Genomic DNA, 27,704 nt, shown 5'->3' on the forward strand with positions numbered 1-27,704 from the left:
ATATATATTGTATATTGAACATACTCTTTGATGAGTTGAGTTTTGTTTATGATAAATCTTATAGTTAGGGCTGGATCAGGTGACCCTAAACCATCCCTTAGTTATGCTGCAATAGACCTAGGCTGCTGGGGGGGTTCCTTTTCATGTGTTTCTTTTCATTCACCTCTTTTTACTCTGTTTATACCCCACTCTGCATTAAATCATTAGTTATTAATCTCTGGCTCTCTTCCACAGCGTGTCTTTTTTTCTCTCCCCTCAGGCCCAACCGGTCGCAGCAGATGACTGCCCCTCCCTGAGCCTGGTTCTTCCTGTTAAAATTGAGTTTTTCCTTCCCACTGTCACCAAGTGCTGCTCATAGGGGGTGGTTTTGACTGTTGGAATTTTCTCTGTAATTATTGAAGGGTCTTTACCTTTAATATAAAGCGTCTTGAGGTGACTGTTTGTTGTGATTTCATGATATATAAATAAAATTTAACTGAATTAGAAACATTGCACTTTTTATCATGATTGAGCATGCCTTCATCAGCGAGAGGAACTCGTGGCCTCATTATAGACTGCTGAAACCAGAAGCTCTGAAAAAGCCTCTGCTTCTTCAAGAGGACAAAACGTGCCGCTTTTCCTCCCTAATAAATACCAACAATACCAAACACACCTGTGCTAACAAACTGTCACAGTACAGCCAGATAGTTTCTTTATTCACTAGGTTCCAGGTAGCAGACTCACCTGGCAGGTTTTCTTCAACAGACTGAGTTTCCTCATCAAAGCACTGGAGCGTTTTAACCTGCACAAGTTTAAGTCTTCACAAATGTGTCATTCCTTTTAGATCTTTGTCATTTCTTACATGTCACATGAGCACTTCTATCATCACTCTGTCATCAGTGTGAGACAGCGATCACTGAGCATCATGGATTAATTATCAGCTCATATTAAAACCTACAGTCTCATCTTTGTAACAGTAACAACATTAATGCAGCCGTCACACTGAAACCTTTACTGTGTGCTGCTGAAGCGATTACTGATCAAATAATATTATCTGCATGAAGCTTCAGACACATCACACACTGATCAATGAGCATGTCACATTATGTGCTGTTATTATCAGCCCCAATAGAAGAGAAATGCCTTTATGCCATATTCTGAATCTGAACTGACTTTAAAACAGTAAAACTGGACTAAATGCAGGTTAAAGTGAGGACCCTCTGGAGCAGGTGGCCACAACCACAAGTCACAGGTGTAAGCCCCTGTAGATGACACGTTCTGCTGTTTAAGCACCTTATTACAACATGAGTGACTGTTGTTGTTCTGGTATTGGCGTCTTTAAACAGTTTACACCTCACTATGACTTGTTTGGATCCAAATGATAATGCAGCTGTGTGCCCTGAAGGAGCCGCTGTGTTTCTAGGGCACAGATGAAGAAGTTTTAGTGTAAAGTGAAGTCAGGAATGTGCAAAGGAGCTGGGTGAAAACCTGTTTCATTCAAGAGCTGAAGTCAACTTACCGGAGCGTCTGGTTTGATGAAAACCAGAGGCCACAGAGAATGATACACTGCTTTTTGTTTCATTTTATCTCCTGCTGGAGTACTGCAAGCCCGGATAATCCTGCATAAACCCAAGAATAAATTATCGATTCACTCTAAAGCTCACAACAGCAGAAGGGACAGTCTGCATCATTTTGTGGCTGCTCAGGGTCTTTATCTCCGGTAAGGCTTTTTACATAATAATGAATTTAACTGTGTCTCTGTTTGATTGATAGGCTGTTAGAAAGATCAGGAAACTTATTCTGCTTAAGTAAAGAATGTCTGTGCTTTATTGTATTCTATTGGATTAGCATTTGGTCAGAAAGGATCTTTTTCTTTTGGTCATTCTCTTAACAGCAGTCTAAAGTGGGAAAACTGGGTTTGCCTGGTTACATTTGCCACTAATGTGCTGAATATTTTTGCTTTTGCTTTCTTCTCAATATGTTTTATTGCTATCTACCAGTCCAACATCAGCACGCTACTCTGATGTTGGACCTTTTACAAATGGACCTAAGTGTACTTTCCAAAGCAGTATTTGTTTTTGTTGTTGATTTTGTTTTTTGTTTTTTTTAAATAATACAAGCTTGAAAAACAAACTATGCTGGTTGGAGAAAGAAAACAGTGAGCCACTCTAACTAATTTTCATTTAGTCTAACTTCCCTACTTTAGTCTCAGACATTACTCTGCTTTGGACAGAGCAGCAAACAAGCATGAAGAAACCAAATGTAGAGCCTGAATGAATTTCCAGCTGAAATGTATAACATAGAGAAACTGTAAAATACTGCTGTGTAATTCTGATAACAGAGCAGGTAAGGTACTGACACTAATGTGACGGCCACACAAGCTCACAGGGCAGGTTTGGGTCCAGAGCAGTGGTAGACGTGTGTCCCACAGATGGGAGTCACTCAGTTTTGATCTCAGTTGGTTCTTGTTTAAGTTCAGAACAGAGAAAATCTGTTCTGAACAAGATGAACATTTTCTTTACAAATTTCATCTCTGGAAACTTGTCCAGCTGCTGGTGTTGTGCTAAAAAGTGATCATTTGCCAAAAAAAGGTTTGTGATGTTTTTACGTGTTTTTGATTGTTAATGTTTCTGCTTATATTGGTAACAGAATTAAACAGAACTGTTGTCGTTCTGGTTTTGGCGTCTTTAAACAGTTTACACCTTGCTATGACTTGTTTGGGTCCAAATAATCCTGCAGCTGTGTGAGCTGAAGCAGATTCTGTGTTTTTTTGTAACTTGAAGTCAAGTTTGCACAATGGAGCTCAGTGAAAACCTGTTTAATGCAGGAGCTGAAGTCAAATTACTGGAGAGTCTGGTTTGACATAACAAAGACCAAAGATAATTACGCTCTGCTTTTAGTTTCATTTGCTGATGGATTTGGTTTAATGCTGGACATCATATATATATATATATATATATATATATATATATATATATATATATATATATATATATATATATATATATATATATATATATATATATATAGGCACCACAATGGCTTTGTTGCTGTATCAAACCATTCGTCCCTCCTCTTCAGTTTATCCTGTTCAGGGTTGTGGGGGGGTGCTAATAAACTGTAACCTCTAAGCAATTTATATTGTAAAGTAAAGACCCTTCAATAATTACAGAGAAAACAGTAAAAAAAAAAAAAAAACCCTATGAACAAGCAGTTGGTGACAGGTTACAGTAAAACTCCCTTTTAACAGGAAGAAGCCTCCAGCAGGGAGGGGCAGTAATGTGCCATAACCGGTTGGGGCTGCAGAGAGAGAGATCCAGTACAAAATACACACTGTGTAAGAGAGATAGAGATGAATAATAACTAATGATCAAATACAACTATCATGGAAGGACAGGAGTTCCATCTATGTCCTGCCCGCTAGCATCTTGCACCCTGCTGTTATGTGCTGGATTGTCTCGGGGGCATCTCTGCACAGCCTGCACCTGGGGTCTGTGCTGCCATGATTAGAGCGTCTGTGCTGTCTGTCAGTTCAGCTTTGTCCAGCCATTGGTAGGATTTTTCTGTCAGGCATTTCTTCTATCTGCCATGCAGAAGCCATGAAGTGTCCGGCGTAGTATACAGGAACATTTGTGCCGAGTATGACCTGGAAGGTCCGAGGTCAAAATGGGATAGTTGAGAATGACCAAGCTAATATCCTGTGGGACATCCCTGCAGTGAGCAGCCAACTCTTAACCATCTTTTTTTTTTCCTTTTACATTTTATTTTAATGATGAGGTGAATGATGTACTGTAGGGGACTGCAGGTAGCACAAAGCAGTCATGCTTAAATGTTTTGGCAGTGGCACAAATTGTGTTTCATACACGATGCCACTTAAGTTCTCATTTTGATTATTTTGTACTTGTTTTTATGATATAGTGAAAAACAATCACAAGTTTCATAACTTTTATTGGAAAATAAATCAAAATGGTCTTGGTAACACAGCCCAAACATCTGGTATTGAAGTAAAATACTGTACTGTACTCTCCAAAATACTCCAAAAGATCTATTGCTGATACAGGCTGTGCTATTGAGCTCTAAAACAAGACAACTTATCACTGTCTGATAACAGAAACAAATAGTTAGCGACATTAATATCAGACCTGATCGAGGCTCAAACTGATAAAATTACATCATGAGTTAAATAACAAAAATGTAATCACATATTTTAATTGAGTATACTAAATTATTGATTATGTATCATAAACAAACACATATAAAAGAACTAAAATGCAATTGAGTTATGATTATGTGAATAAGACCTGTAATATTTGAGCCTCTCAAGGAAACTAACTGTAACTGGACCAGCACATGTGCATACAGACTAACAAAAACACAACAGAAACTAAAGTTTTACAAAATTAAAAAACTATATTTTCTGAACCTCTCTCAGGTATCCAGCATGGATTATGAAGTTAGGCGTCACTGCACTGCACCTGAAAGAGAAAAAACAAACAAAAGAAGAAAAACAGAACTGTTTAGCTTCTCCAGGACTTTGTCCTAATGTTTTACCTTAAAAAGTTTAGGAGTAAACAAAATGGACAGACTTAAGTTGAAATAATGATACCTGAACAAGTCAAATTCACTAAAAAGGACAATAAAAGATGGTTTCCAATAATACTTATAATGTATTTACAAGATTAAAATAAATCATATCTCAGACATACTTCTGCATTCCAGCTGTTATTTCACATTTCCACTGCAGAAAATATTTCAGTGTGTAGTCTGTAACAGCTACATTTGTAACAGCTGGCTGAGGCCAAAACAATTATTAGTCTTACCATCTGGACAGGTGAATAAATAACCTCCTCTGGAGAGCTCAGCTCTTCGGCAGCAGGGGGACTGAGAGCCGGTGTAAAGCTTGATGATCCAGATTCTACAATGAAAATGAGAAGAATACGTGTTTCTATAAGGAAACAAGCAATATATTTTGAGCATAATCTCAAAGGTTTTGTAATGCATTATACAAACAAATTCTCTGCCTTTCAAATAAATTATAAACATTTATTTTTATAACATCCATAGAACCAAATAATCCACTAAGTCCTATTTTCTTCCTCCGTTTGTTTTCTCTAAATCATTTGCTTTGGTGTAAATAAAGACTGGAGGATGTGTCTGACCAACTTCAAGATTAAAGTTCCTACTTATTCCTGCTGTATTTACAGACACAACTACAGAAGAAATAAGTTTATTATCATGAAAATAATCCCAACCTCCCAGTACCTATACCAGAGCTAGATTCATGTTAATCATCTTAGAGCGGCTGTAAAGATTTGTAGCTTAAATGTGTTGGCGTAACTTGAAGAAATGTAATAAAATGTTCAAAATGTTCAAATTATTTAACACACGAACCATCTTGTTGAGTCTGTCGTGTCTCGTTTTTGGTGACAGTGGTGTAAATAATTTGAGGTGAGGACTCATCTGCAGGGGTGGCACCATCTGTAAGCACGAGAGGCTGTTACACATATTTATATTTGTACACTTTTCTATGTGTGGCTTTCTGCTCTGGTTTGGCCTCAGGCAGAGGTTCAAATTATCACAAAGATCAGCAGCGTCTAAAACAAAACTCATATATGACACACTTAGAGGAGGCAAAAATAGTCTTTGCTGTGCAGCGTATCTCAGTTAACAGCACTTCAATCTTTGAGGAGATTAATGAACAGAGAGCAACAACAGACAAAAACATTTTCCAGCAAACACTCATTAAAACAGCAACCTCCCGGTATGTTGGCACACTGAACCTTGACTCTGTCTAAGGGGGCGGGGTCATAAACAGACTGACAGGTCACACGCAGATGTGCAAGCCAGGCCGAGGCGAAGAAATTGTCATTTTAGACATTCTGATCACATAAGAGACCTATTCAGTAACATAGTTATTTGTTGTGAAAGAAATAAAGTTACACTTTTAAGCACCATTTCCAAAATTCAAGCACTTTTCAAACCTTGAAGACACAATATTAAAATTCAAGCAATTTCCAGGATTTCAAGCATCCGTTTGAACCCTGTATTTCCTCCTTGTTTGTTCTGTCTAAATAATTTGCTTTGGTGTAAATACAGACTGGAAGAGGTGTCTGACCAACTTCAAGATTAAAGTTCCTGCTTATTCCTGCTGTATTTACTGACACAACTACAATAGAAGTTTATTATCATGAAAATGATCCCAACCTACCAGTATCTATGCCAGAGCTAGATTCATGTTAATCATCTTAGAGTGGCTGTAAAGATTTGTGGCTTAAATGTGCCGGCATAACTTTATAAAAGACATGAGAGAAATGTAATAAAATGTCCAAATGTATTTAACACACGAACCATCTTGTTGAGTCTGCCGTGTCTCCTTTGTGGCTAGATTAATGTAAATAATTTGAGGTGAGGACTCGTCTGCAGGGGTGGCAGCACCTGTAAGCAGGAGAAGCTGTTATACATATTTATATTTGTACACTTTTCTTTGTGTGGCTTTCTGCTCTGGTTTGGCCTCAGGCAGAGGTTCAAATTATCACAAAGATCAGCAGCGTCTAAAACAAAACTCATATATGACACACTTAGAGGAGGCAAAAATAGTCTTTGCTGTGCAGCGTATCTCAGTTAACAGCACTTCAATATCTTTGAGGAGACAAATGAACAGAGAGCAACAACAGACAATAGAGAAATGTAACGGGAAAAGAAGTTTTCACATTTTGCAAACAGCATTGAGATCTGAATGCACTGTTGTGCCAAACATATTTACTTTCCCAAGATTCTCTACAGGCTCCACTGGTTAATCTTTGTCCTCTTATTTTATTTGTTTATTTGTGTTGTTTTCCCCATATACACATGTAATGCCAGAGCTGACAGGCTCAGAGAGAAGAAAAAAAAAAGAGGATGAGGAGAAAAAAAAGGAAATAGAGAGAAAAGCAGAAGCAGATAAACCACAATGGTTCATCAACTGCTGCACCTGTAGAAGAACAAACAACATACAAAAACAAACAATACCTGGAAAAATCAATTTATAAGGAAAAAACAAACCAGAAACAAAGCATGGCTACACAAACCAACAATCCAGCGGTGGCATTCCTGCATGAGTGACTGTGTCCATGTCATGAAATGTACTTGCTAATGAGGGCAGAAAGCCAGAGCTCTGCCCACCAGAAGCCAGAGGTGGATAGAGAAAGACCCAGGAAACCCGGGCCATCCACAGCCCATCAAGAGCATTGAAGACCCGTGGACACACATTACAATGAAAACCGCATGCCCACCCCAACAGATGGGAGAGGGAGGTCCCAGACAAAGCCCCCCCCAGCTGAGGGGTAAGGACCCCAGAGAACACAAGGTAATGGGAAGCAGCCCCTGCCCAGACGCCAGCCCCCAGCGCAGGCCTGTAGCAGGGCCCTAGGTGCCTGAGAGCTGCCCAACACCTGCAGCCCCGGGCGAGCAGCCCTATGTCATCAACCTCTGGGTAGCATGATGCAATTAAAAAGGAGCGTCAAGCGGTCACAGGGCTCCACATGTAGCCTCACCGAGACCCTATATGTGTGAGTGATGTCTAGCGCGTGTGTGTGGGTGATAATAGGACCAGGAAAAAAAAACGATGACCTGGAAGAAGAGAGCCAGCCCCACCCAGGCACGCCCTACCTGCTGGCGTGCCTGAGACAGCAGAGACCACCCCAGTGCAGGGAGGGACCCCACCAGGCCCCAGACCACACACCTTGTGCCTCACAGGGAAGCCTAGCCACCCAGTCAAGGGCCAGCACCTGGCACCCCAAGCCCCAAGGCCCATACCCGAAGATCGCAAGGCAGCATCCACCCAAGCGCCTGTAAAATGGACTTTAGTTACTGATATTCAAGAAATTTACTGCTGCCAAGTCCATATTTTGATATAAATTCTTGAAATGTAATAAAAGTCCCATCTTGAATAATATCTTCTAAATTATTTATACCCTTACCACACCATAATGGAAAATTCAGTATTTTCTAATCATCTTAGAGTGGCTGTAAAAATTTGTGGCTTAAATGTGCTGGCATAACTTTATAAAATATATGAGAGAAATGTAATAAAATGTCCAAATGTATTTAATATACGAACCATCTTGTTGAGTCTGTCGTGTCTTATTTGTGGCCACATTAATGTAAATAATTTGAGGTGAGGACTCCTCTGAAGGGGTGGCAGCACCTGCAAGCACGAGAAGCTGTTATACATATTTATATTTATACACTTTTCTATGTGTGGCTTTCTGCTCTGGTTTGGCTTCAGGCAGAGGTTCAAATTATCAGAAAGATCAGCAGCGTCTAAAACAAAACTCATATATGACACACTTAGAGGAGGCAAATGAACAGAGAGCAACAACAGACAAAAGAGAAATGTAACGGGAAAAGAAGGTTTTACATTTTACTTAAAAAATGTCACAAGTGTAATAATTTCACAAATATGTTTATTTTAAAGATAAAACTGTTAAATTCAATTCTATTGCTGTAAATACACATCTAAAATTTGATGCATTGAATGTAAAAGTGGGACATGACTGAACACCTCACCCAGGAGGCATCCTAGTCAGATGCCACCTTAACTGGCTGCTTTTATTGTGGAGGAGTAGAGGCTCTGCTCTGAGCCCCTCCAGAATGACTGCACTCTTCACCCCACCTCTAAAGGAGAGGAGGGTCATTTTGTATTTTTGATCTCATTCTTTCATCACTGTGTAAAGCTTGTCAACACACAGGAGGGGAGGACATGGATCGATAGGTAAATCGACAGCTTTGCTTTTATGCTCAGCTCTGGTTTTCATTCACCTCTCCCCTCACTTATGAACAAAATCTGATACTTCTCCACTTGGACCAGCATTATTTCTACGAGTATATATTATCTGCAAGTATTAGTAAACCATCAGAACAGTTTACAGCCCAACCACCCTGAACATGCCTGATATCACTTCTTCTGGTCTGGTCTTGGAGGCAAAGCAGGGTCAACCAAATTTAGTATTTGATGAGAATAACAGAAATATTTTTTAACTGTTTTTTTTTTTTAACTAATTTTTTTTTTTTCAATGTTGCTTAGATGGACTGCATTTAATATAGGCTAAAGACATACTTACTTACCACTGTTTTACCTGTATTTTGGAATCTGACCACCAGCAGTAGCAGCAGGATTACTAAAATAGGGACAGCAATGCACAGCAGGTATAGGACAGGAGTGGGAATGGAGCCATGAGTCTCTGCTGCAGGAGAGTCGGCTGTGGCTGCAATGGAGCAAATTTATAAATATCACTGCATGTGTAAATTTTTCTCAAAAATGTTGCTACATCATTGATGCATTTCCATCAAGTGCCAAAAAAACAGAAATTTGATTATTACAACCGCTACCAAGCCATGAAACTCCAAATATATTTTTAGCCTTACATCTGACATGAAGCCAGCTTTCCGGTGATGTTCCAACATCAGGAATGTTGCACTTGTATTGTCCTTCATCAGAACTGGAAACATTATTAATTTGCATGTTGTCTGAAGCACTTCCTTCCAGTAGGCCATTGTTTTTGTAAAACTTTGCTGTTTGGATGGTGGAAGTGTTCTTGGTTATGCAGCGCAGAGTCACAGTATCTCCCTCAAACACAGGGAAAACAGGACTCTCCAGGATCACAGAACCGGCTGCATCATATATTGGAAAAGCAAAATATTACTCATAAGAGAAGCAAACATACAGAAAAAAACAGATAGCATCTACAAATAAAATAATCTTGTAGGAAATAAAATGCTTCCTGTTTTATGTTAATGTGACGATGATTAATAATAAAGATAATGTAATGACGTTAAACATAAAAAACTAATATTACTATGATATGTGTACATGCTCACTATCAGTAAAGTTACCCATTCATTTGAATGGGTAAGTGTGTCCAAACATTTGAGTGGGACTGTATATATTCTGTAAAAGGGACTAAATAACAAATTAATGAGCTTCATAAATAAGACACAGTGGATGATAAATCTCTCATGATTATGAAAAATCTTACATAATTAAAAAAAAATAAGTCCAGAAATCAGGAAAACTTACCAGTGATGGTGATGTTGACGATGTTGCTTTTCTGCCCTTCTTTAGTCTCACACCAGTACTCTGCACTGTCTGTTGGATAAGTTCTAGAAATTATGCACGAAGAGGATGATTTTTTAATATTACATACTGGACTAAAAGGTTCCAGTCTTTCCTCAGTGATTCTCATCCCTCTCAGCTCAGTGTAATCACCACAATCAAACAATAAGTACTCATACTCAAAATGCTGCAGTCTGTTGGGAGTGACATGAAAATCAGCTGCACCTGAAAATAGCACAAGATATTAACAGATAAATCAGATGTACAAGTGACAGAACATTAAACTTAATAATACGTATTTAATAAATATCTGTACATAGACATTTACAATGTTAAAGTCAACACCTGTTGTTATTTTTAAGGTGCTTTATAAATAAATTGGTATGGTATCGTGTGGTATGGTAACACCAACTTGTCCCCCCCAAAAAGCCAAGAAAAGATAATTAATTTTAATAATTTGTCTTTATTACTCACCACTTTTGTAAGTGCAGCTCTTGTGAACATGTGTCCCCAGCAGAATGATTTCAAGTATCACTAGATTAGCAACAGAAAGCCATAATTTATTTGCTGTTTGTACATATAAATCTTAAAATCTAAAGAAGAACCCTAAGAACCAATACTCACATATTCTGAAGAATGGAGTTGTAATCACCATGTTTTCTTGCTGCTGCGTGTCTGAGTAGCAAACTAAATTACAACTGAAGAATTGGGGGAGGGCAGACTTCCTCTTCCTGTGCAGTTTTTTTTTTTTGGCATAATGGCTTCAACATGCATTCAACTACGGTTACTGATGTCACTAGCTGCATGTTCTTCAAAACACAGTCACCAATAACCAGAGTTATTGCATTACGCACTTGCAGAGAGTAATGCAAGTCCTGAGGAGTCAGTTGAATGGCAACAACAACACCTGTGCCCTGCCGGTCATCAGTTACTGGGATAACAAGCTGGCCAAAGACATAGATGAGCACTGACATCAAAAACGCAAAGCTCTTAACCCCAGGGAGGCTGAGGACTAGTGAGTGTCAGAACCACTATCAAGGACAACAAAAACAAAGATCTGTGAGTATATTGGAAAGATGTCCACAACTGCTTTTTTGCTTTGTGAACACCCCAGGCAACAGAAACCCAAGAAAGAAAAGGAACCATTATGGAAGGACAGGCCCCTGCACTGCATTTGTGGGTTGTGCAGCAGAGTTGATCATGTGGACTGTGCCCATGAAAGACTTGCCAAATCATCTCTGCCAATACCAAACAGCTTATTCTGTTACTGACACTTGTTTGGTGGCATTTATTGCATTGGATGATTGAAGTTTAATGAAAGAAGATGTATTGTCAATTTAATAGTTTATTCATTTAACAAACAGGGGCCTCAGCTGCGGAAGAACCATGGTCACCATTTTGGTCACATATTGCTATGGTATCCTGCAGCAGAATATGTTGCAAGCAGGCCAATGAGATTATGTTATGTCCAAACTTACACTCCCAAATTCTGATGGTAGTTTCTGATTAGCCCCACTTTGTGGTGAGCAAGGTTTTTCTTGTTGGAGGACAGAGTTTGGTCCAAGGCTGTGGAGATATGGGATACTGGTAGCAGAATTTTATCTTGACATCTCTCTACACTGAGATTCTCTCTAATCATGAAAAGCCCACCTTTAAGCACCTGGGGTACCAAAGGCTCAAAACAAGACAGGTCATGCGTGCTTCTCTCTTCCATTAACTCAGCTACAATCCATTCTTTCTCCAAGGAATCAGGTTGCAGCTGGTGTCACGCGGCAAATTAACCACCAATCATTATAAAAGCCGGTGAAGAGCTGTTCAGTCTTACTGTGGGCTAGCTGGAGGGTGGTGACTTGAAGTGATACACTTTGTCTGAGTCTCTGACTGAGTTTAGTGGTGTTTTGAGCAACTAATGAGTAGACAGTGCCAGGTCACCAATGATGACCTTTTCTACTCAAACATCCATTAAGATAAGATCACCAGTCCCCCACTTAGCCAGATTTTCATTCCTTCCCCCCTTTTCAGCTGTTTACAAGGGGCCCACGGAACTCCCTTTTTTGCAGTGCACCTGCCATAAAACTTGACTGATATATGACAAAAGGGTACAAGTGTCAAATAAGACAGTGCTTACATCAGCAACTCTTCAAAGGTCCCAAACACACACACAGGTCCTATCCTCACCTCAGTGACCCAAAAACATAAAACTCTCAACACGCTGGTGTGTGTGTCCTATCGGCACGTGCCATAAAAGTGGCGCCTGGTACTTTAAGATAAACCAACAACCCTAGGCACTTATGTGAAAATAATATAAAGTGTAAGAATAGTATGTGCACATGTAATAAAACTAATAGCACTAAAACAATATAAGTAATGAGTAATACAAGTAAGTATATCCCCATATAATAATAAATGTAAATAGTGATTAATAGAGTTAAGACCCATTCTAAAACCACACTTTACCACATGTGAATAAATCACTACTAACAAATAGGGAAAGTCCCTTTTTACACAAGTGAAGAATAATTACTGCTAATGGTGGGGGGAAGGGGTATAAACAGCATATGACGCTGATAAGGACACCTATGGAGAGAGTACAAACAGTGTAAGGGGTCAAAGGTACAACCAGTATAAGGGGAGAGAGTTCAAAGAGGGGAGAGATAGTACAGAGAATATAAGGGGAGAGAGAATTCAGAGGGAGAGGGAAGGTATAGACAGTATAAGGAGAGAGAGAGAGAGTACAAGGGGAGAAAGTTCAAAGAGGGGAAAGAAAGCATAGAGAGTATAGGGGCTGTTAAGGGCAGAATGATACAGGCAATGAATGGAATATATGTATAGTAGCAAGTGCCCACTACTACCTTAGGGGAAAAGTATATATGCTGGATAAAAGTAGCAATAAATTTCCAACATAATCATGCTAAAGAATAAGAAAACTCAACAAAAAGGGGGGCTCTTTGACCATTAGAAGCCTTCTAAATTAACATGACCTACAAGCAGTGGTGGCCAAAGTACTGACATTCTGTACTTAAGTAGAAGTACAAGTACTTGCGTTAAAAACTACTCTGGCAAAAGTTGAAGTACTGGTTCAACTTCTGTACTCAAGTAAAAGTAAATAAGTACAGGCTCTGAAATCTACTCAAAGTAAGAAAGTGAAAGTAGCTCCTTGAAGGACGTTTCTACCTCTTTCTTACATCTTCCTCCATCTGAGTGAAGTTATCTCATTCTTTGCTCTCCCTTAAAATACAGCAGCTGTTCTTTTAGCTAGCAGACACACTGTGTGACAAACTGCACACACTTTTTTTGTCCTTTACGTTTTCTGTCATTTATTTTCCTCACCGTTCCGGCGTGCAGCCTCTATGTAAAGCCCAACTAACGGTCTCCGAGCGAGCGTTGCAGGAGCCTCTCCCTCTACCGTGTGGGGTGTCTGTTCCCTCCTTCCCACCCTGTTGTTCTGACTTCCAAGAAAAAAACAGCTCGCAATCAGAAGCCGGCTCCCACACTGTCCGGAAATGCAAACGTTCCTCAGACGCATTATACCTAAAGTAACGAGCTTGTTTTGAAAACGTAAGAAGTAGAAAGTACAGATACTTGTGTAAAAATGTAGGGAGTAAAAGTAAAAAGTTGTCAGAAAAATAAATACTCAAGTAAAGTACAGATACCTGAAAAATCTACTGAAGTACAGTAACGAAGTGTCTGTACTTCGTTACTGTCCACCACTGCCTACAAGATTACTTTGTTGTGCAATCACATCCTCGTTTCCTTTGAATTGCAGCTCCTGTCTCCGCTGAGACATCTGATCAAATGCACTTGTTATGATGTAAGTTAAGTCACTGCAGATGAGATCATAAATGAAGGACAAGTTTTCACACACACAAGAATCAAAGCTTTATGTGGAATTCTCAAGTCTCAAGTTGATACGTAAATCATCAAGCTGGAGCAGAATGTAAGTTCACATAGAGACATTTTCTCACGTGGTTTGTGTATAAGAAGCTAAAATTACTCATGAGCATCTGTAGCATCTAAAAAACCACATACTGAGAAACTGAGAGGCCTTTTTAAAACTGTCAGCAGGCCTGTGGTTTTTAAACTGCTCTGTCTGAGAGCGTTTAACAGCTGCAACCAACCAAGTCAACTGAACACTGCAGAGAAAAGGCATACAGTAAAGAAAACTGAAGCTGAAGTACACATACATAGTATATCTCTTGTGACTGTCCAACTTTTTGCAGTTTCATTATTTAAATATCCAGACTTCCAGAACATTCTGTATCAGTCATTAATAAATTAATATATTAATATGCAAATTTCACTTATTTCTGCCTAACACCAAGTTTTCCACAGTGAAATAATCCAACGACCAGTAGAAACACCATCAGAACGGTGAACGTAGTCCTCAAGGTTAGGAACACATAGATGGCAGGACAACAAGACGAGCAGGTCTCTCCATGAAGGTCTGCAAAGATAAAAATGCATCTGCTGTAACACAAATCAGGTTCAGCTTTAAATGAAAAAAAATGGGGAAGTTGATTGGTTCCACTAAGTCAGCTATACTCAAAGTCATGCTAAAATAAATTAGAGCTATTAATGTATGTTTAAAATAGTTTTACCTCTGACAGTCAGCAAGCTCTCTGGTGATTCTCCAGTATCAGCGATCTTACACTTGTAGAGTCCTTCATCAAACATGGAAACTTTGTGGATGGTCATCTCATCAGTGTAGCTGGTCCCAATGAAGAAGCCATCTTTATAGAAGTGAGCTGTGAGGTTAGAAGTCTTTGTCTTGTTTCTGCAGCGCAGAGTCACATTGTTTCCCTCCATGACAGGGACAACGGGACTCTCTAGGATCACAGAACCAGCTGAAAAACAAGACTTTTTCTCTTATACAGAAATCACTAACATTTCAAACAAAACAAAGACAACATCAAAATAACTAGTGGTACATTTGTAGTTAATTAAACTGATGACACTCTATTCTACCGTTCAGACGTTAAAGTTTACTGTAGTGTGTATGGATGACTTGATGTGGCCTCTAAATGTCCAAGTAATTAAGTCTCAAAATATAGCTGCTATAATAAGGAAACTCCCTCATCAATATGTCACTCAATGTGCTGTCAGTTATTTTTGATAGGACTTAAGATTGCACAAATGCTATGGCTCTGTCCATATAAATACCATATCCATATATTTATATTTTTAATCCCCCAAAAATGTCTTCTTGAACTTGCCAGTTTACTGTTCCTACAGCTTGTCTGGTAATGATGTGAGGATAATGGAAAGGTTACTCTTTGTAGTGCTTTGGTGCAATACAAAGAAAATTGAATTGAAAATATAGCAAATACTTAATGTACAATGTAACTGTGAAAAAAGAAAAAGCTGAACTGACTCAGGTTATATCCATTTTATATCTTTGAATCTTTGAATTGCATATGAGTATATAACAGCCTGGTCACACGAGTGTTAAACATACGAGTGATAGTGACGTTGATACTCTTGCTTTTCTCTCCTGCTCCAGTCTCACACCAGTATTCACCGCTGTCTGTTGAATAGACTCGATGAATCGCACACAGTAGCGTTGGTGACCTCTTGTCACACACTGAAATGAACTCCTCAGTGTTTCTGATTCCCTTTCAACTGAGCAGAGCCATCAAGATCCTCACAGTGAAAGAAGACAGACTTAAGCAGAAAGACAGAGGTCAAAATGTAATATACAGGAAAAATATTGATACAACTGTTTTCTTTATTAACCAAAAAAAAAAAAAAAATTGAAGACAAAATAATTTATGAGATAAACTTGTTCAGCTACTTACTCCTGTTTTCAACATGCATAGCCAGCAGAATGAATACAAGTGACCCTGGAAAAATTAAACAAATTATTAGATTAGATTCAACTCATTGTCATTGTGCACAACAAAATGATTGTTCCAGATCACTCATCCAGAGACAAGCACCTGCGGTCATGCAACCAGAGACCGGCGCTACCGTTAGGCAATGAGGTTTAAGTGTCTTGCCCAAGGACACAGCACAGGGACAGGGGCTCGAACCAGCAACCCTTGCTGTAAGGCGAACGCCTACCCACTGTGCCACTGCCACTAATCAGCCATCAAACAACAGTAGAACAGTAGAACTTCTGCACATTATCTCCTCCTGGAATATTTATTAAATTGTAACATTTCAAGTTGTCAGACCTTCAGTGGGTTTGATATACTGCACTGCATACTTAGATATCTGATGACAACCAGTTTGACCCAAACATTGTACTTTAATAAGTATCCCATTTTAATGTTGTTTAATATTACTGTAAGTTAAATAAAGAAATATCCAAAACCAGAGAACCCACACATTCTGAAGCAGAAAGCTGTAACCTTCAAATTGTCGTGCAGCTGAATGTCTAAGCTTGAAATACAGCTCATGTATATTGCAGATGAAACCTCCTCTTCCTGTGCAGTTTGACGCTGATTCAAAAGCCGTGGCCTGTTTCATTGTGGTTTAAAAAAAAAAAAAAAACAGTTCAAGAGACCAGTTAGAGGTTTGATATTGATGGTGAGCTGCAAAAGCAAGTCTCGTTGTTGTTCAAATAGTTCTGTTTCATGTTTGTATGTTTCATTTATATGCATGTATGCCCCCTCGTACTGTACTGAGCTGTCCAGACAATTGCCTGTAGTGTAGAATTTATAAAAGCCATCTAATTAAAGATATCTGTAATTCATTTGGAGATATGAGCCCTGGCTGAATGACATGACCTGCTCAGTCAGACGGGAGTGCCGCAGAGCTGAGCGGAAGTGGAGAAAAGACAGATTGCAGGTGTCTTTCAAATTCTTGGAGATTGTTGATGTCGCTATCAGTCAACTGTAAAAGAGGCCAGGACTATATATTTTTCAACCACTGTTGTCTCAAATTATCACAAGCCTCGTGTGTTGTTTAACCCCTTAACTGGCAGCAAAAAAATCACCTGACAAAAACTACATAACGCCTTCTGGTTATTATTGGCTCTGAAAAACCCATTTCATAGCCTATTAATCGGCTGCGTCTGGTCCGCGTGCCGAATGAAGTGCATTTATATGGCAGGCTAGACCCGCCCATTTTGACTGACACCTCATTCGGCCAATAATGTTAAGAAATGGGTTTCCCAGAGCCAATAATACTCAGAGGGCGTCACGTAGCTTTGTCAGGTGATTTGGTGCAGCCAGTTACATGATTGGCCGAATGACGTGTCAATAAAAATGGGAGGGTCTAGCCTGCCATATAAAAGGGACTACAAACGGCCCGTCACCGGGCCCTTGCCAGTTAAGGGGCTACTAACCATCAGTAGTGTTCTAAATCCACCACAGTCTGACTGCACTGAAGCCTCTTCTTATGTCTGTGAAAGATTTTTGTAATCCTTCATCAATAAGGTCACCACTACAAGGACTCTTATTTCTCCTCCTGCGAATGACCCCTCAGTCTCTTTCTCCTGTTCTGCTGTTTTTGGCACTTTAAAACCTCTAACGTTGGAATTTCTACAGGAGATTGTTGGTCATTTGAAGCCTTAATGTTCTCCAAATGACGTTATCCCTCCCTGTCTTTTTAAAGAAACTGTTCCCACTGTTGGGCCAGCTGTGCTCAATATTATAAACAGCAGTCTGTCCTCAGGTGTGGTCTGTGTAAATATTAAAGTTGTTGTTGTGCAGCCTCTGATAAAAAAGCCTGGTTTGGATCCAATAGTTTAGGCTAACTAGACCTATTTCTGGTCTACCTTTTTTTTTTTTTTTTTTTATCAAAAATCCTTGAAAAGGTAGTTTACAGTTAAAGAATGACCACTCTTTAACTGTAAACCATTCTTTAACTGTGCACAATATTTTTGAAGTCCTCCAATGTGGTTTTAAAACCCTGCACAGCACTGAATCAGCACTTTTAAGAGTTTTTAATAACATATTTTTAGCTACTGACTCAGGCGATTGTGGTGTTCTTGTTGTTTTAGATTTAACTGCTGCCTTTGATACGGTTGACCATAAAATTTTAATCTCTGGAGCAGTGAGTGGGAATCGGGGGCACAGCTCTGAGTTGGCTTTAGTCGTATTTGTCAAGTAGGACTTTCTGTGTTGGACTTGGTGAATTTGTGTCCTCCACTGCTCCACTTGTGTGTGGGGTACCACAGGGCTCAGTGCTAGTCCCATGCTTTTTCTCTCAATACCACTGGGACCCATACTTAGATAATATGGTATCTCTTTCCACTGCTATGCAGATGACAGCCAGATATATGTGCCACTTAAAAGGAAAGACCCCTACTCAGCTGCACAATTACTTAAATGCTTAGGTAACATTAAGGCATGGTTTGGCTCTAAATTTCCAAAGTTTCAATGAGATAAAAAAAAAAACAGAGGTGGTGGTTTTTGGTAACAATTCTGTGACCCCCTTTGGTAGATCTGTGCTCTGGTATCTCAAGCCAACAATCACAAACCACCAAGTCCACCAAGTCACTCAGGTTGGCAGAACAGTTGCTTCTGAGGGTGCCTAAAACTAGGTTTAAGCTCAGAGGGCAGCGTGCTTTTGCCGTGACAGCACCAAATCTCTGGAACAATCTGCCACTGCATATTAGACAGGCCTCATCACTCACACACTTTAATCACTTTTAAAATTTCACCTTTTTTTCTTTGGCTTTTAACACTAAATAAACACTGAGTCTGTGAGCTGTGTTTTTTTTTTTGTTTGTTTTGTTTTGTTTGTTTTTTTTATTTTGTATTTCTGGGTATGTATTTCTCAGGTATTTTAATGCGTTTTATTGAGCTGTTTTTTATGTATATTACTGTTTTATTGTACAGCACTTTGGACCCTGTGGGTGATTTTAAAGCGCTTTATGAATAAAGCTGGATTGGATTGGATTGAATATCTCAAAGGGAATTTTGACTAATCAAAATTACAGTTCTAGATATCTTTAATTTAGTTTTGACTATTCATTATTTGCTTTCAAGATATCTAGAATTTAATTTGCACTAGTCAAAACTATTTATATATCTTGTCTAAAAATACATTCAAGATGTCTTTAATTAGAATTATGACTGGTCAGAACAAAAAGCGAAATATGTCAAATTAACTTTCTGACTAGTCAGAATTTAATTGTAGATATCTGAAATATGTTCCAGATAGTCAGGAATTCATTGTAGATATCTTGAATTGAAGCCTCCAGTCAACTCAATGGTAAATCTGACGTCAGTTCTACTAGTCAGAATGTAATTGGAGATATCTCAAATAGGTATTTTTGTCTAGTCAAAATATAATTAGAGATATCTTAATTTACTAATACGTCTAGTCATAAATCAATTTCAGATATCTGGAATGTACCTGTGGTGAAATGGGTTTTATGTTAAAACGGCCTGTAGTGATGTTATGTCTTGCACCAAAGCCCTGAGGCCTATACCGAGCAAAAGGGTGCGTGTCCAAATGAAGCCTGTGTCGACGCCCATATCCTTTTTGAGAAAATCACGTGACAAAAGCTAACCAAGGCCCTGTTTTCTGAAATCACCTGACTTCTTCATTATGTGATTCGAGCAGCTGAAAAAGACATGGGAAACAGCGGAAGCGTTCTGGGTGATCCGAATCTGATCATCTGTCAATAGCGCAACTATATACTTTTTGAGGTGTATGCAGACGCATTTTTAGGCGCCCGCCCTCCCAAACCCACTCACACACACACACACAACGCACCCTCTCAATATAACTTAAATTGTAACTACATCACACAGTTGAAGAACAGTGACCTGTTATTTTACTACTAGTAACGTAAGCTAACCTGATTATTTAAAAGCCTCCTCTTGATACAAATGAAAACAGTCGTGACGAGCACGTTCCCGAAAGCAGGCGTTGTACCGCCTTGTGTGTGTGTGTGTGTGTGTGTGTGCGTGTGTGTGTAGGCGGGGGGCAGGAGGAGGGGAGGTGAAGGAGCGCAGGGGTGCCTAATCAGCACCACGCCTCTGTTATTGATCATATCATATGCACAGCTGTTAAATACAGAAAATGCAACTAGAGAAATAATTTCTCCATATCGCTTTGGCGCCCCCCCTTCTTGTGCGGCACCCTTATGCATTGCATTTCGTCCATACCGCCTTTTTGCGCCGTCCATTGTTATAGCAGCATAATCTGCAGCCCCTGTACAAATTAGAATTTCAGTTTCAGTTTCTGAGGTGCAGATCAAGTTGAAAAGTTTATACTGTTATGAATTTATATTGTATTTATGGATTTGTGTTTTTTATTTTGATTGGTGTTAAATCTCTAAATACATTTGTGGTCACATTTTTACCTGGTTTTCTCAAGTCGTTCATTGTTCACAACACGTAGGCTCCATAAAAGCAGTTCTTCTGTGTAGTTACGTGTTATTTTCCATTGCCTAGCACTTGGTTCACTCCTAAAATACAGTTTACAGTTTTGCGGAAATACAAATATGCTAAGCAAATGTGATGACATTAGTGATGTTTTTTTCTCTTCCTGCTCTTGTCGGAGACGGTCGCACTATCTCTCTCTCCCTGCCCTCCCCATCTCTCCGCTTGCTGCTTGCTGTGAGAGCGTCTTTTACACACTGTCCGAATAAGAACAAGATTGAACCATGGATCTGGCAAACTGGGCATTCTCCATCATTGATCGAATTTTTTCCACTATGAGATCCGGGACAGGGGAGCCTGCGTGTCCGAGTGGAACAGACCCGGTTGGATACGTCATCGACTCTTGGAGCTCGTGGAGACCGGTGTGCTTCTCAGCCCTTGGAGTGGAAGACGTGGAAGACGCATATATATTCGGCCTTTTGGTAGCGGTATCTTCTCTGTTTGGGCTCGGTGGATACCTGCTTTACTGGCAAATTAAGAAAATCTGGACGGCGGTTCGACATCTGCAGAGGCTGCCGACCCAGGTGGAAGGGCTGAGCAGAGCCGTACAAACTCAGACTCAAAGCCTGGTGGACCTGAGCCGCAAGATTAGCGGGCTCGCAGGCGAGAGGGGTTAGATCAGGAGATATAGTTCGGTTCTGCACAGTGAGGACGGCAATCAACGAATTTGGAATATTGGATTTTTGAATGGTTTCCCAGTAAGACTGAAGGCTGTTGGAAAAACAAGCAGCCTGTTCCAAAACAACATTTGTTATCAGGAATTCGGCTCCCCTGCCGGCCTTGGGTTGGCAACCATATCTCTCTCCAGGGCTCTGTGTGCGGCTGCTCTTCCCCCCACTCCGCGTTGTGATTTGTGAAGCTGGGTCTGGTGTATCACGGCCGCTGATGAAATTCCACCACTATCAGCGAACTGTTTTGGCTGGATCCTGGCATCTGGCTCCACAATGCCCCCACCTCTCGTCTCCCGTCTGCATTCCCTCCTGACCTGACCTCACCTACCGCCGCTGTCCTAGCTTTACATGTGCAAATGCTTTGCTAAGGTGGTTTTTTTGGACCCTGGTATAGTGCTCTTTTTTGAGCACTGTACCAGATGACTTTTTTTTAACCTAACTTCCCCATGATGTGTTGTTTTCTCCTCCTGCCAAAGGTAGCGCTGCAAGTCGGCTGCATGACCCGAGGACACATATCCCCCCATGTGTGTTGTGTTTTTGTGTATTCTTGGATGGTGTTCTGTAACTGCAATTTCCAATGTGTGAACTTGTTCACCCACATGGCAATAAACTTCATTCATTCATTCATTCATTCATTCATTCATGTACTGTGATGACATTAGAGTGTCCATATAGTACTGTAGGTTGAGGTTACCTATAGGACAGTCCACTCTATGGCAGTAAATGGACTACTTCTTACATAGTGCCTTTCTACTCTATCTGAGCACTCAAATTTCCACTCAATACAGCACATTTACATTCACACAAGCACTTCTGTATGTAATTAAGCTAAGTGCTTTTACTGTCTAACATTCACACACATTCATATTCCAACACTTGCTTTGGAGAGCAACTTGGGATTCAGTATCTTACCCAAGCATACTTTGGCATGCAGCCCGGAGCAACCAGGAATCGAGCTGGCAATTTTGTGATTAGTAGATGATTTGCTCTACCTCCTGAGCCACAGTCACCCACCTATAGGCTAGGTTTTAACCCTCTTTGTGGCTGGTTTTATCCTCCTCCTAAAGGAAGTGCAGGCTGGGATGAGGATTGGGGGGGGGGGGGGCTGGAGCCTATCCCAGCTGTCATAGGGCGAGAGGCAGGATACATCCCTTTACAGGTCGCCAGCCTGTCGCAGGGCTAACACAGAGAGAGACAACCATTCACACTCACACTTATGGGCAATTTAGTGTAGCCAATTAACCTAACCCCAGTAAGTGCATGTCTTTGGAATGTGGGAGGAAACCTACAGTCCACATGGGGAGAACATACAAACTCCACACAGTGAGAGAGAGAGAGAGAGAGAGGCCCAGACCAAGGTGGTATTGAACCGAGGCCTCCTAGATGGTATTCTAACTGTGAGGCAGCAGTGCTAAACACCACGCCACTGTGCTGCCCTACCTGATAAGAGTTATTTATAATTAGAACTCTACATGATTCTGAAATCACTTTTAGATTTTTAGATAGGTTTATTTCAAGGAGTCATTTTGTGCTTCTAATAGTTCAATGAATTGTTGTTCTTTTAATTATAATAAACAGAACAACCAATCAATTATTATTCCATAACAATTAAGATAAATATATTAGTGGTGAATATAAAATGGTCAAATTAAAATGGCAAATAAAGACTAAAATATTTTTTAGTCTTGAATAATTTGATTTTAAATATAAAATTTAAAAAAATATATCATCATGTGGCCCACACTTTGAGAGTCACTGTCTATATCACTGGTGTATTTTCAGAGGAGGATGCTTCCCCAGATACTTCAACCTTCCGTTTCTTCAATCAGAGTCTACAGTATTTTGGTTCTCCATCTTCTAATAGACTTAAATCGAGGTATGCTGTACTTTACATGAATGAATAATACTTTTTTCCTGTGCAGCGGTACTAATATAATCACGTTTTGTGCAATGAGACTATATAAAAATCATAGTTATTCCAAAATGGTACAAATCTGTACAAATGTTAAAATGAATAAATATTCTCTTTTCTATAGGGGAGTCTCAGGTGGTTGGTGCACATCAACCAATAGTTGCATTAGTTGATAATGACATCATTCTCCCGTGTCACGTGGAGCCTGAAAAGGACGTGACAGCTGAGATCTTGGAGTGGACCAGGTCTGACTTGACGCCCAAATTTGTACATGTGTGGCGTTCTGGTCAGGATCTCGTGAACACAAGAAATCCTTCATACAGAGGAAGAACATCACTGTTCATCAATGAGCTGAAGAATGGAAACATTTCACTGAAACTCTCCAGAGTAAAACTCTCTGATGAAGGAACATATGAATGCGAGGTTCCTTTAATGGATGAAAAAGCTTTTGTTAAGCTTGTGGTTGGTAAGTTGATGCACATTAGTGCAGTTTGATATAGTTCCTGCATTGAGTCCACAGCATTTTGGTAGGTAGAAAATGGAGAGATCTGCAGATTTAGTTTTAGTTTAAGATCATATTTAACCATGGAGGAAACAATATTCATGCAACAAATTGGATGGATATCAGAAATGGATTAAGGAAATAATCCTCTGAGGACTGAGTTTTTAGTGAATGTTTTCTTTTGGCCAAGATGAGAAAATTCCAAGCTGAAAATATTTATAAATGTTGTTTTTGTTTGTTTTGCTTTTGGAAAAAGTAGTAAGTTTCGATAAGCATTAAAATTGTACCTATTACTATTTGGGTACAGTATGTACATGATATGTAATATGTAAAATTATTTCACATTGTCTTCATATATCGCACGTGGAGTACAAGAAGACGTATACTTGTCTTTGTTTTCTTTTGCCTTTTTTCTTTCTTTTTTCACATGAAAGTATCCTGTTGTGTATACTGCGCAGAAATCTAGATTCATTAACTTGATGATAAAAAACACACACCAAAAATCAAATTTTCTTAAAATTAATAATTTACTGATTAATTACTGACCAAAATATATGATCAAACTCTTTGTCTCTTCAGCATCAGTTGCTGCCACCTCTCCTGTCATCAGTTTATCAGGGATTGACAGTAACAGAGGTGGAGTGGTGTTACGGTGTGAGTCTGCAGGCTGGTATCCAGAGCCTGAGCTGCTGTGGTTGGACGGTGAGGGAAACCTCCGCTCTGCTGGACCTACAGAGACCCTCAGAGGTCCTGATGACCTCTATACTGTCAGCAGCAGAGTGACTGTGGAGAAGAGACACAGCAACAACATCACCTGCAGAGTCCAACAGAAGATCATCAACCAGAGCAGAGAGACACGCATACATGTTTTAGGTTAAAATTATGCTATGACAATTATGATATGATCTCTTTTTGAATGTATGCAATCCTGTTTCCCTAAAAAGTGCAGTTTTGTTTATGATTTCAGAGGATTTCTTTGAGGTCCAGTCCAGTTCTTCCTCAGTCACCACCGGTTTGGCTGTTTGTTTGGCTCTTTGCATCATCCTGTTAATTTTAGCATCTGCTCTTCTTGTATACATGAAGAGACGAAACATGATTAGTAAGTCACTGATCATTTATGCTTTACCAAAATGCAAAGCCTCAGTGTTTTAATTGTGAGAGGTTTAAAATTTTAACTCATGTTTCTGCATTTTATTTTCAAAAAGAAACCAAAAGAACCCTCGAGGACTGTGAAGATGCTCCCACTGAAGAAAACAGAGAGGAAGAGAAGCTCATGAAGGTAATGACAAGAGGAAAAACAGAGACTCAGATGGAAGCACCAGGAGATAAACATAAATATCAACATAAATAACAAGATGGTCACTAACAGAATGCTAAACATCCCTGTGACCACCTTAGCTCCGTAGTATTCAAACACATTTTATCCATCCATCCATCCATCCATCCATCCATCCATCCATCCATCCATCCATCCATCCATCCATCTTCTTCTGCTTATCATTACATGAAAAAAAACTGCTGTCAGTTATTTAATCGACTTTTTGTTTATAAACTTAAAAAGGCAGGTTCAGTACCTTCCCCTGCAGGTCCATTTCCTCCAGATAGCAGAAGTAAAATAAGAGAATGTGTTGATCATGTTAATCCCTGAACAACAGGACACACACAGCAGTATTTATTTAGATGATCTTATTTGTGTTTAAAGGATCAAACCTGCCAACAGGACTGTTAGAAACAACAACACTGTCCCTGCAGCCTTGTTAACAGGTGAATTTCTCCATAGCAGAGATTATAAACCTGTTTGTTTCTTGTTTCTGTGCCTCCAGAAAGTGTTGAATGAAATGAGCAGTCTGCTCCTTGCTCTCTAATATAAACAGCACATTGCAGCAGGTTTTGTTAAAAACCACAAACACAACCAGGTAAATTAACAGGCTTCCATTGTGAATTTAGTTGTGTGTTCAGCACTTGTTGTTCAGCTGTGAAAAAAACAATACACAACTTTTTCTTTAAAATAGAGCAGGACCAGCATGAGGACTAAAGTCATTTAAGTTCACTTTAAGTGAAAACTAAAGTGTTGAGAGTTAAAAAGCAGCAGAGCTTTCAAGCTGAGAGTCAAAACATAAACTTACATTTGAAGCTAAAATCAGCTGCTGCTGCTGCTGACATTTGTTTGTGAAGAAGGAAACATGGGCTGCGCCATGCTGTGAATTTTGGGATAGGCTAGACCTCGAAGGATACTCGGGACATGTTCTTGGAATTTGGGGAAAAGGAGGATGCATTTGTGGGCCTCAAGTAGAGGAGCTTTCAAACTGAGACAGTCTTTGTTGCCTCGCTGTGACACAATCAACCTTCAACTGCGGCATTCGAAGGATGCTGAACTAGGACTCCGCTATAGACTGATTTACTGATTTACACTCCTATCCAAAAAAGATCAACCCTAATCTGACCATCATTCACATGTTAGAAGCTGTGGTTCATTATTCTGATTTGGGTCATTTTCATTTATGTATTAACTCTTAAACTGTCTGCTGTTGATCTCAGTAAATAAACCGGGTCGCCTCCTTCCCTGTGCAGTGAGTTTGTGGATATGGGCAAAAAAAGGGAGACACAATGAAAATGATGCCCAGAAAAAGACAGAAACATGCTCTAAATGATCTTTTCCAACTGGTTGCTCTCTCCCAGAATACTGAGCTCCTTCCATCGAGCTCGGGACTGTGGAGAGAGTTACACAATCTTTCAGATGAACAACCCGACACAGCACAAAGCATCGCTACTCGCAGTTTAGGCATGACAAAAGCATAATGATTCTAACACTCAAAGATTTTTTCAAGAAGGACATTTTTATTACTTGATTTTTTCAGTCCTTTTGAAAGCTTTCCCTTCCCCCTTTGCCATTAGAGAAAAGGCATAAATAATAGTCTTCATTCCTAAAACTAAATGAGGCCACAACGGTTGGAAATATTTTTCTCACAATGAGAATATTCAACAGTTTAGATCAGTTACCCTGTAACTTTGCACCAAGACAGCAGAAACATCAGCATCTCGGTTTGCCTTTGGGAAATCAAATGTGAGAGGGAGCAGGCTGATATCACTGGATGAAAGTTTTGTGCTGGGATCCAAGAGCTCTGAAAGCAGCACTCAGAACACAGAATCAAACACAGACATGTGTGATCCTGTCATAGTGTCACCGATCTTTGACCTTTATGCTCAGGATGTCTCTCTTTGTGATGATGTGATAAGATGCGTGGCTACTGATGTGAGGTGTTTGTGATCAGTCGTATTTTGCGGACCATAAGGCGTCCGCATTATAAGGCGCACAATTATTGAACGGGTCTATTTTCACGCACAAGGCGCACCGGGTTATAAGGCACATGATAAAACATATGTAGAGCGAAACAAAAGCGTCAGGTAAGTTGAACTTTATTGAACTCATTCACAATAACTCAGAATATCCATCAAATTCTTCATCTTCAGTGTCTGAGTTGAACAGTTGGGCGATTTCAGCATCAAGCATGCCGGGTTCCCTCTCGTCATTATCCGAGTCAGTCTCGTTGTTACTGTTTTGCTTTGGTTGCGGCACAGAGCAACCATTTAATAGTTAATAAAAGGGCAACTTTTGTTGGCAATCTCTCACCTTCTTTAACGTCTTAACAGACGCTACAATATGTTCTTTATGAGGGTAAGAACAAGTCATTTCTTCATTTTATATATAAGCCCTTCATAAATCCTGTGCACCTGTCTGTTTACTGATATAAGCAAAGAAAAAACAGTAAAAAAAAAAAATGAAAGGAACTCCCTTTTTGACTCCTGAAACCTGAAAACTCCGCTGTCAACGTGTTTTGTGTACATACAGCGCTCGTACTGTGTCCCTTCATATGCTGTGGCATCGTCCGGACCTCTCTTTGGCACCGAGGGGGACATGGCAGCGTCCGTCAGGAAGTTGAAAGGATCGGCGACAGATTGCAGCAAAAATGGCCTTTAATTTATAATTCAGCGGTTCCTGTTGGCTGTAACCACAACAAAACTATCTATATCATATATATTAAGTGTATGTGTACATCTCTCTCTTTTTCCCCCGTTTTTTTTTTTTTTTTAATCTCCGATGTCCTTTGCTGGGTTCTATAAAAACACACCCTGGTGTTGAAAAATTCTGTAAATTATCCCAGCTGTCATAGGGTGAGAGGAGGGTACACCCTTTAATTAAAAGATA

General features: G+C 39.7%; 1 protein-coding gene and 1 long non-coding RNA gene across 2 annotated transcripts in view; one reads left to right on the plus strand and one right to left on the minus strand.

The window, feature by feature from the left end:
• The first annotated feature begins 1,571 nt into the window (after positions 1-1,571).
• Positions 1,572-27,704, plus strand: part of LOC115797477 (CD276 antigen homolog) — a 30,937-nt gene continuing 4,804 nt past the window's right edge. Inside the window, exons 1-6 of the mRNA XM_030754060.1 lie at positions 1,572-1,699; positions 22,866-22,959; positions 23,120-23,461; positions 24,077-24,370; positions 24,465-24,596; positions 24,703-24,776. Coding sequence (XP_030609920.1) covers positions 22,872-22,959; positions 23,120-23,461; positions 24,077-24,370; positions 24,465-24,596; positions 24,703-24,776 — 930 coding nt within the window. The 5' untranslated portion in view covers positions 1,572-1,699; positions 22,866-22,871. The remainder of the gene's footprint in view (positions 1,700-22,865; positions 22,960-23,119; positions 23,462-24,076; positions 24,371-24,464; positions 24,597-24,702; positions 24,777-27,704) is intronic.
• On the minus strand, positions 4,401-5,455 carry LOC115797478 (uncharacterized). The gene is made up of 3 exons (XR_004021417.1): positions 5,371-5,455; positions 4,800-4,894; positions 4,401-4,454 (listed from the first exon to the last, which is right to left on the minus strand). It is a non-coding gene; the product is annotated as an uncharacterized LOC115797478 (long non-coding RNA).

This window comes from Archocentrus centrarchus, chromosome 18 (assembly GCF_007364275.1).
Source record: "Archocentrus centrarchus isolate MPI-CPG fArcCen1 chromosome 18, fArcCen1, whole genome shotgun sequence".
Taxonomy (NCBI): domain Eukaryota; kingdom Metazoa; phylum Chordata; class Actinopteri; order Cichliformes; family Cichlidae; genus Archocentrus; species Archocentrus centrarchus.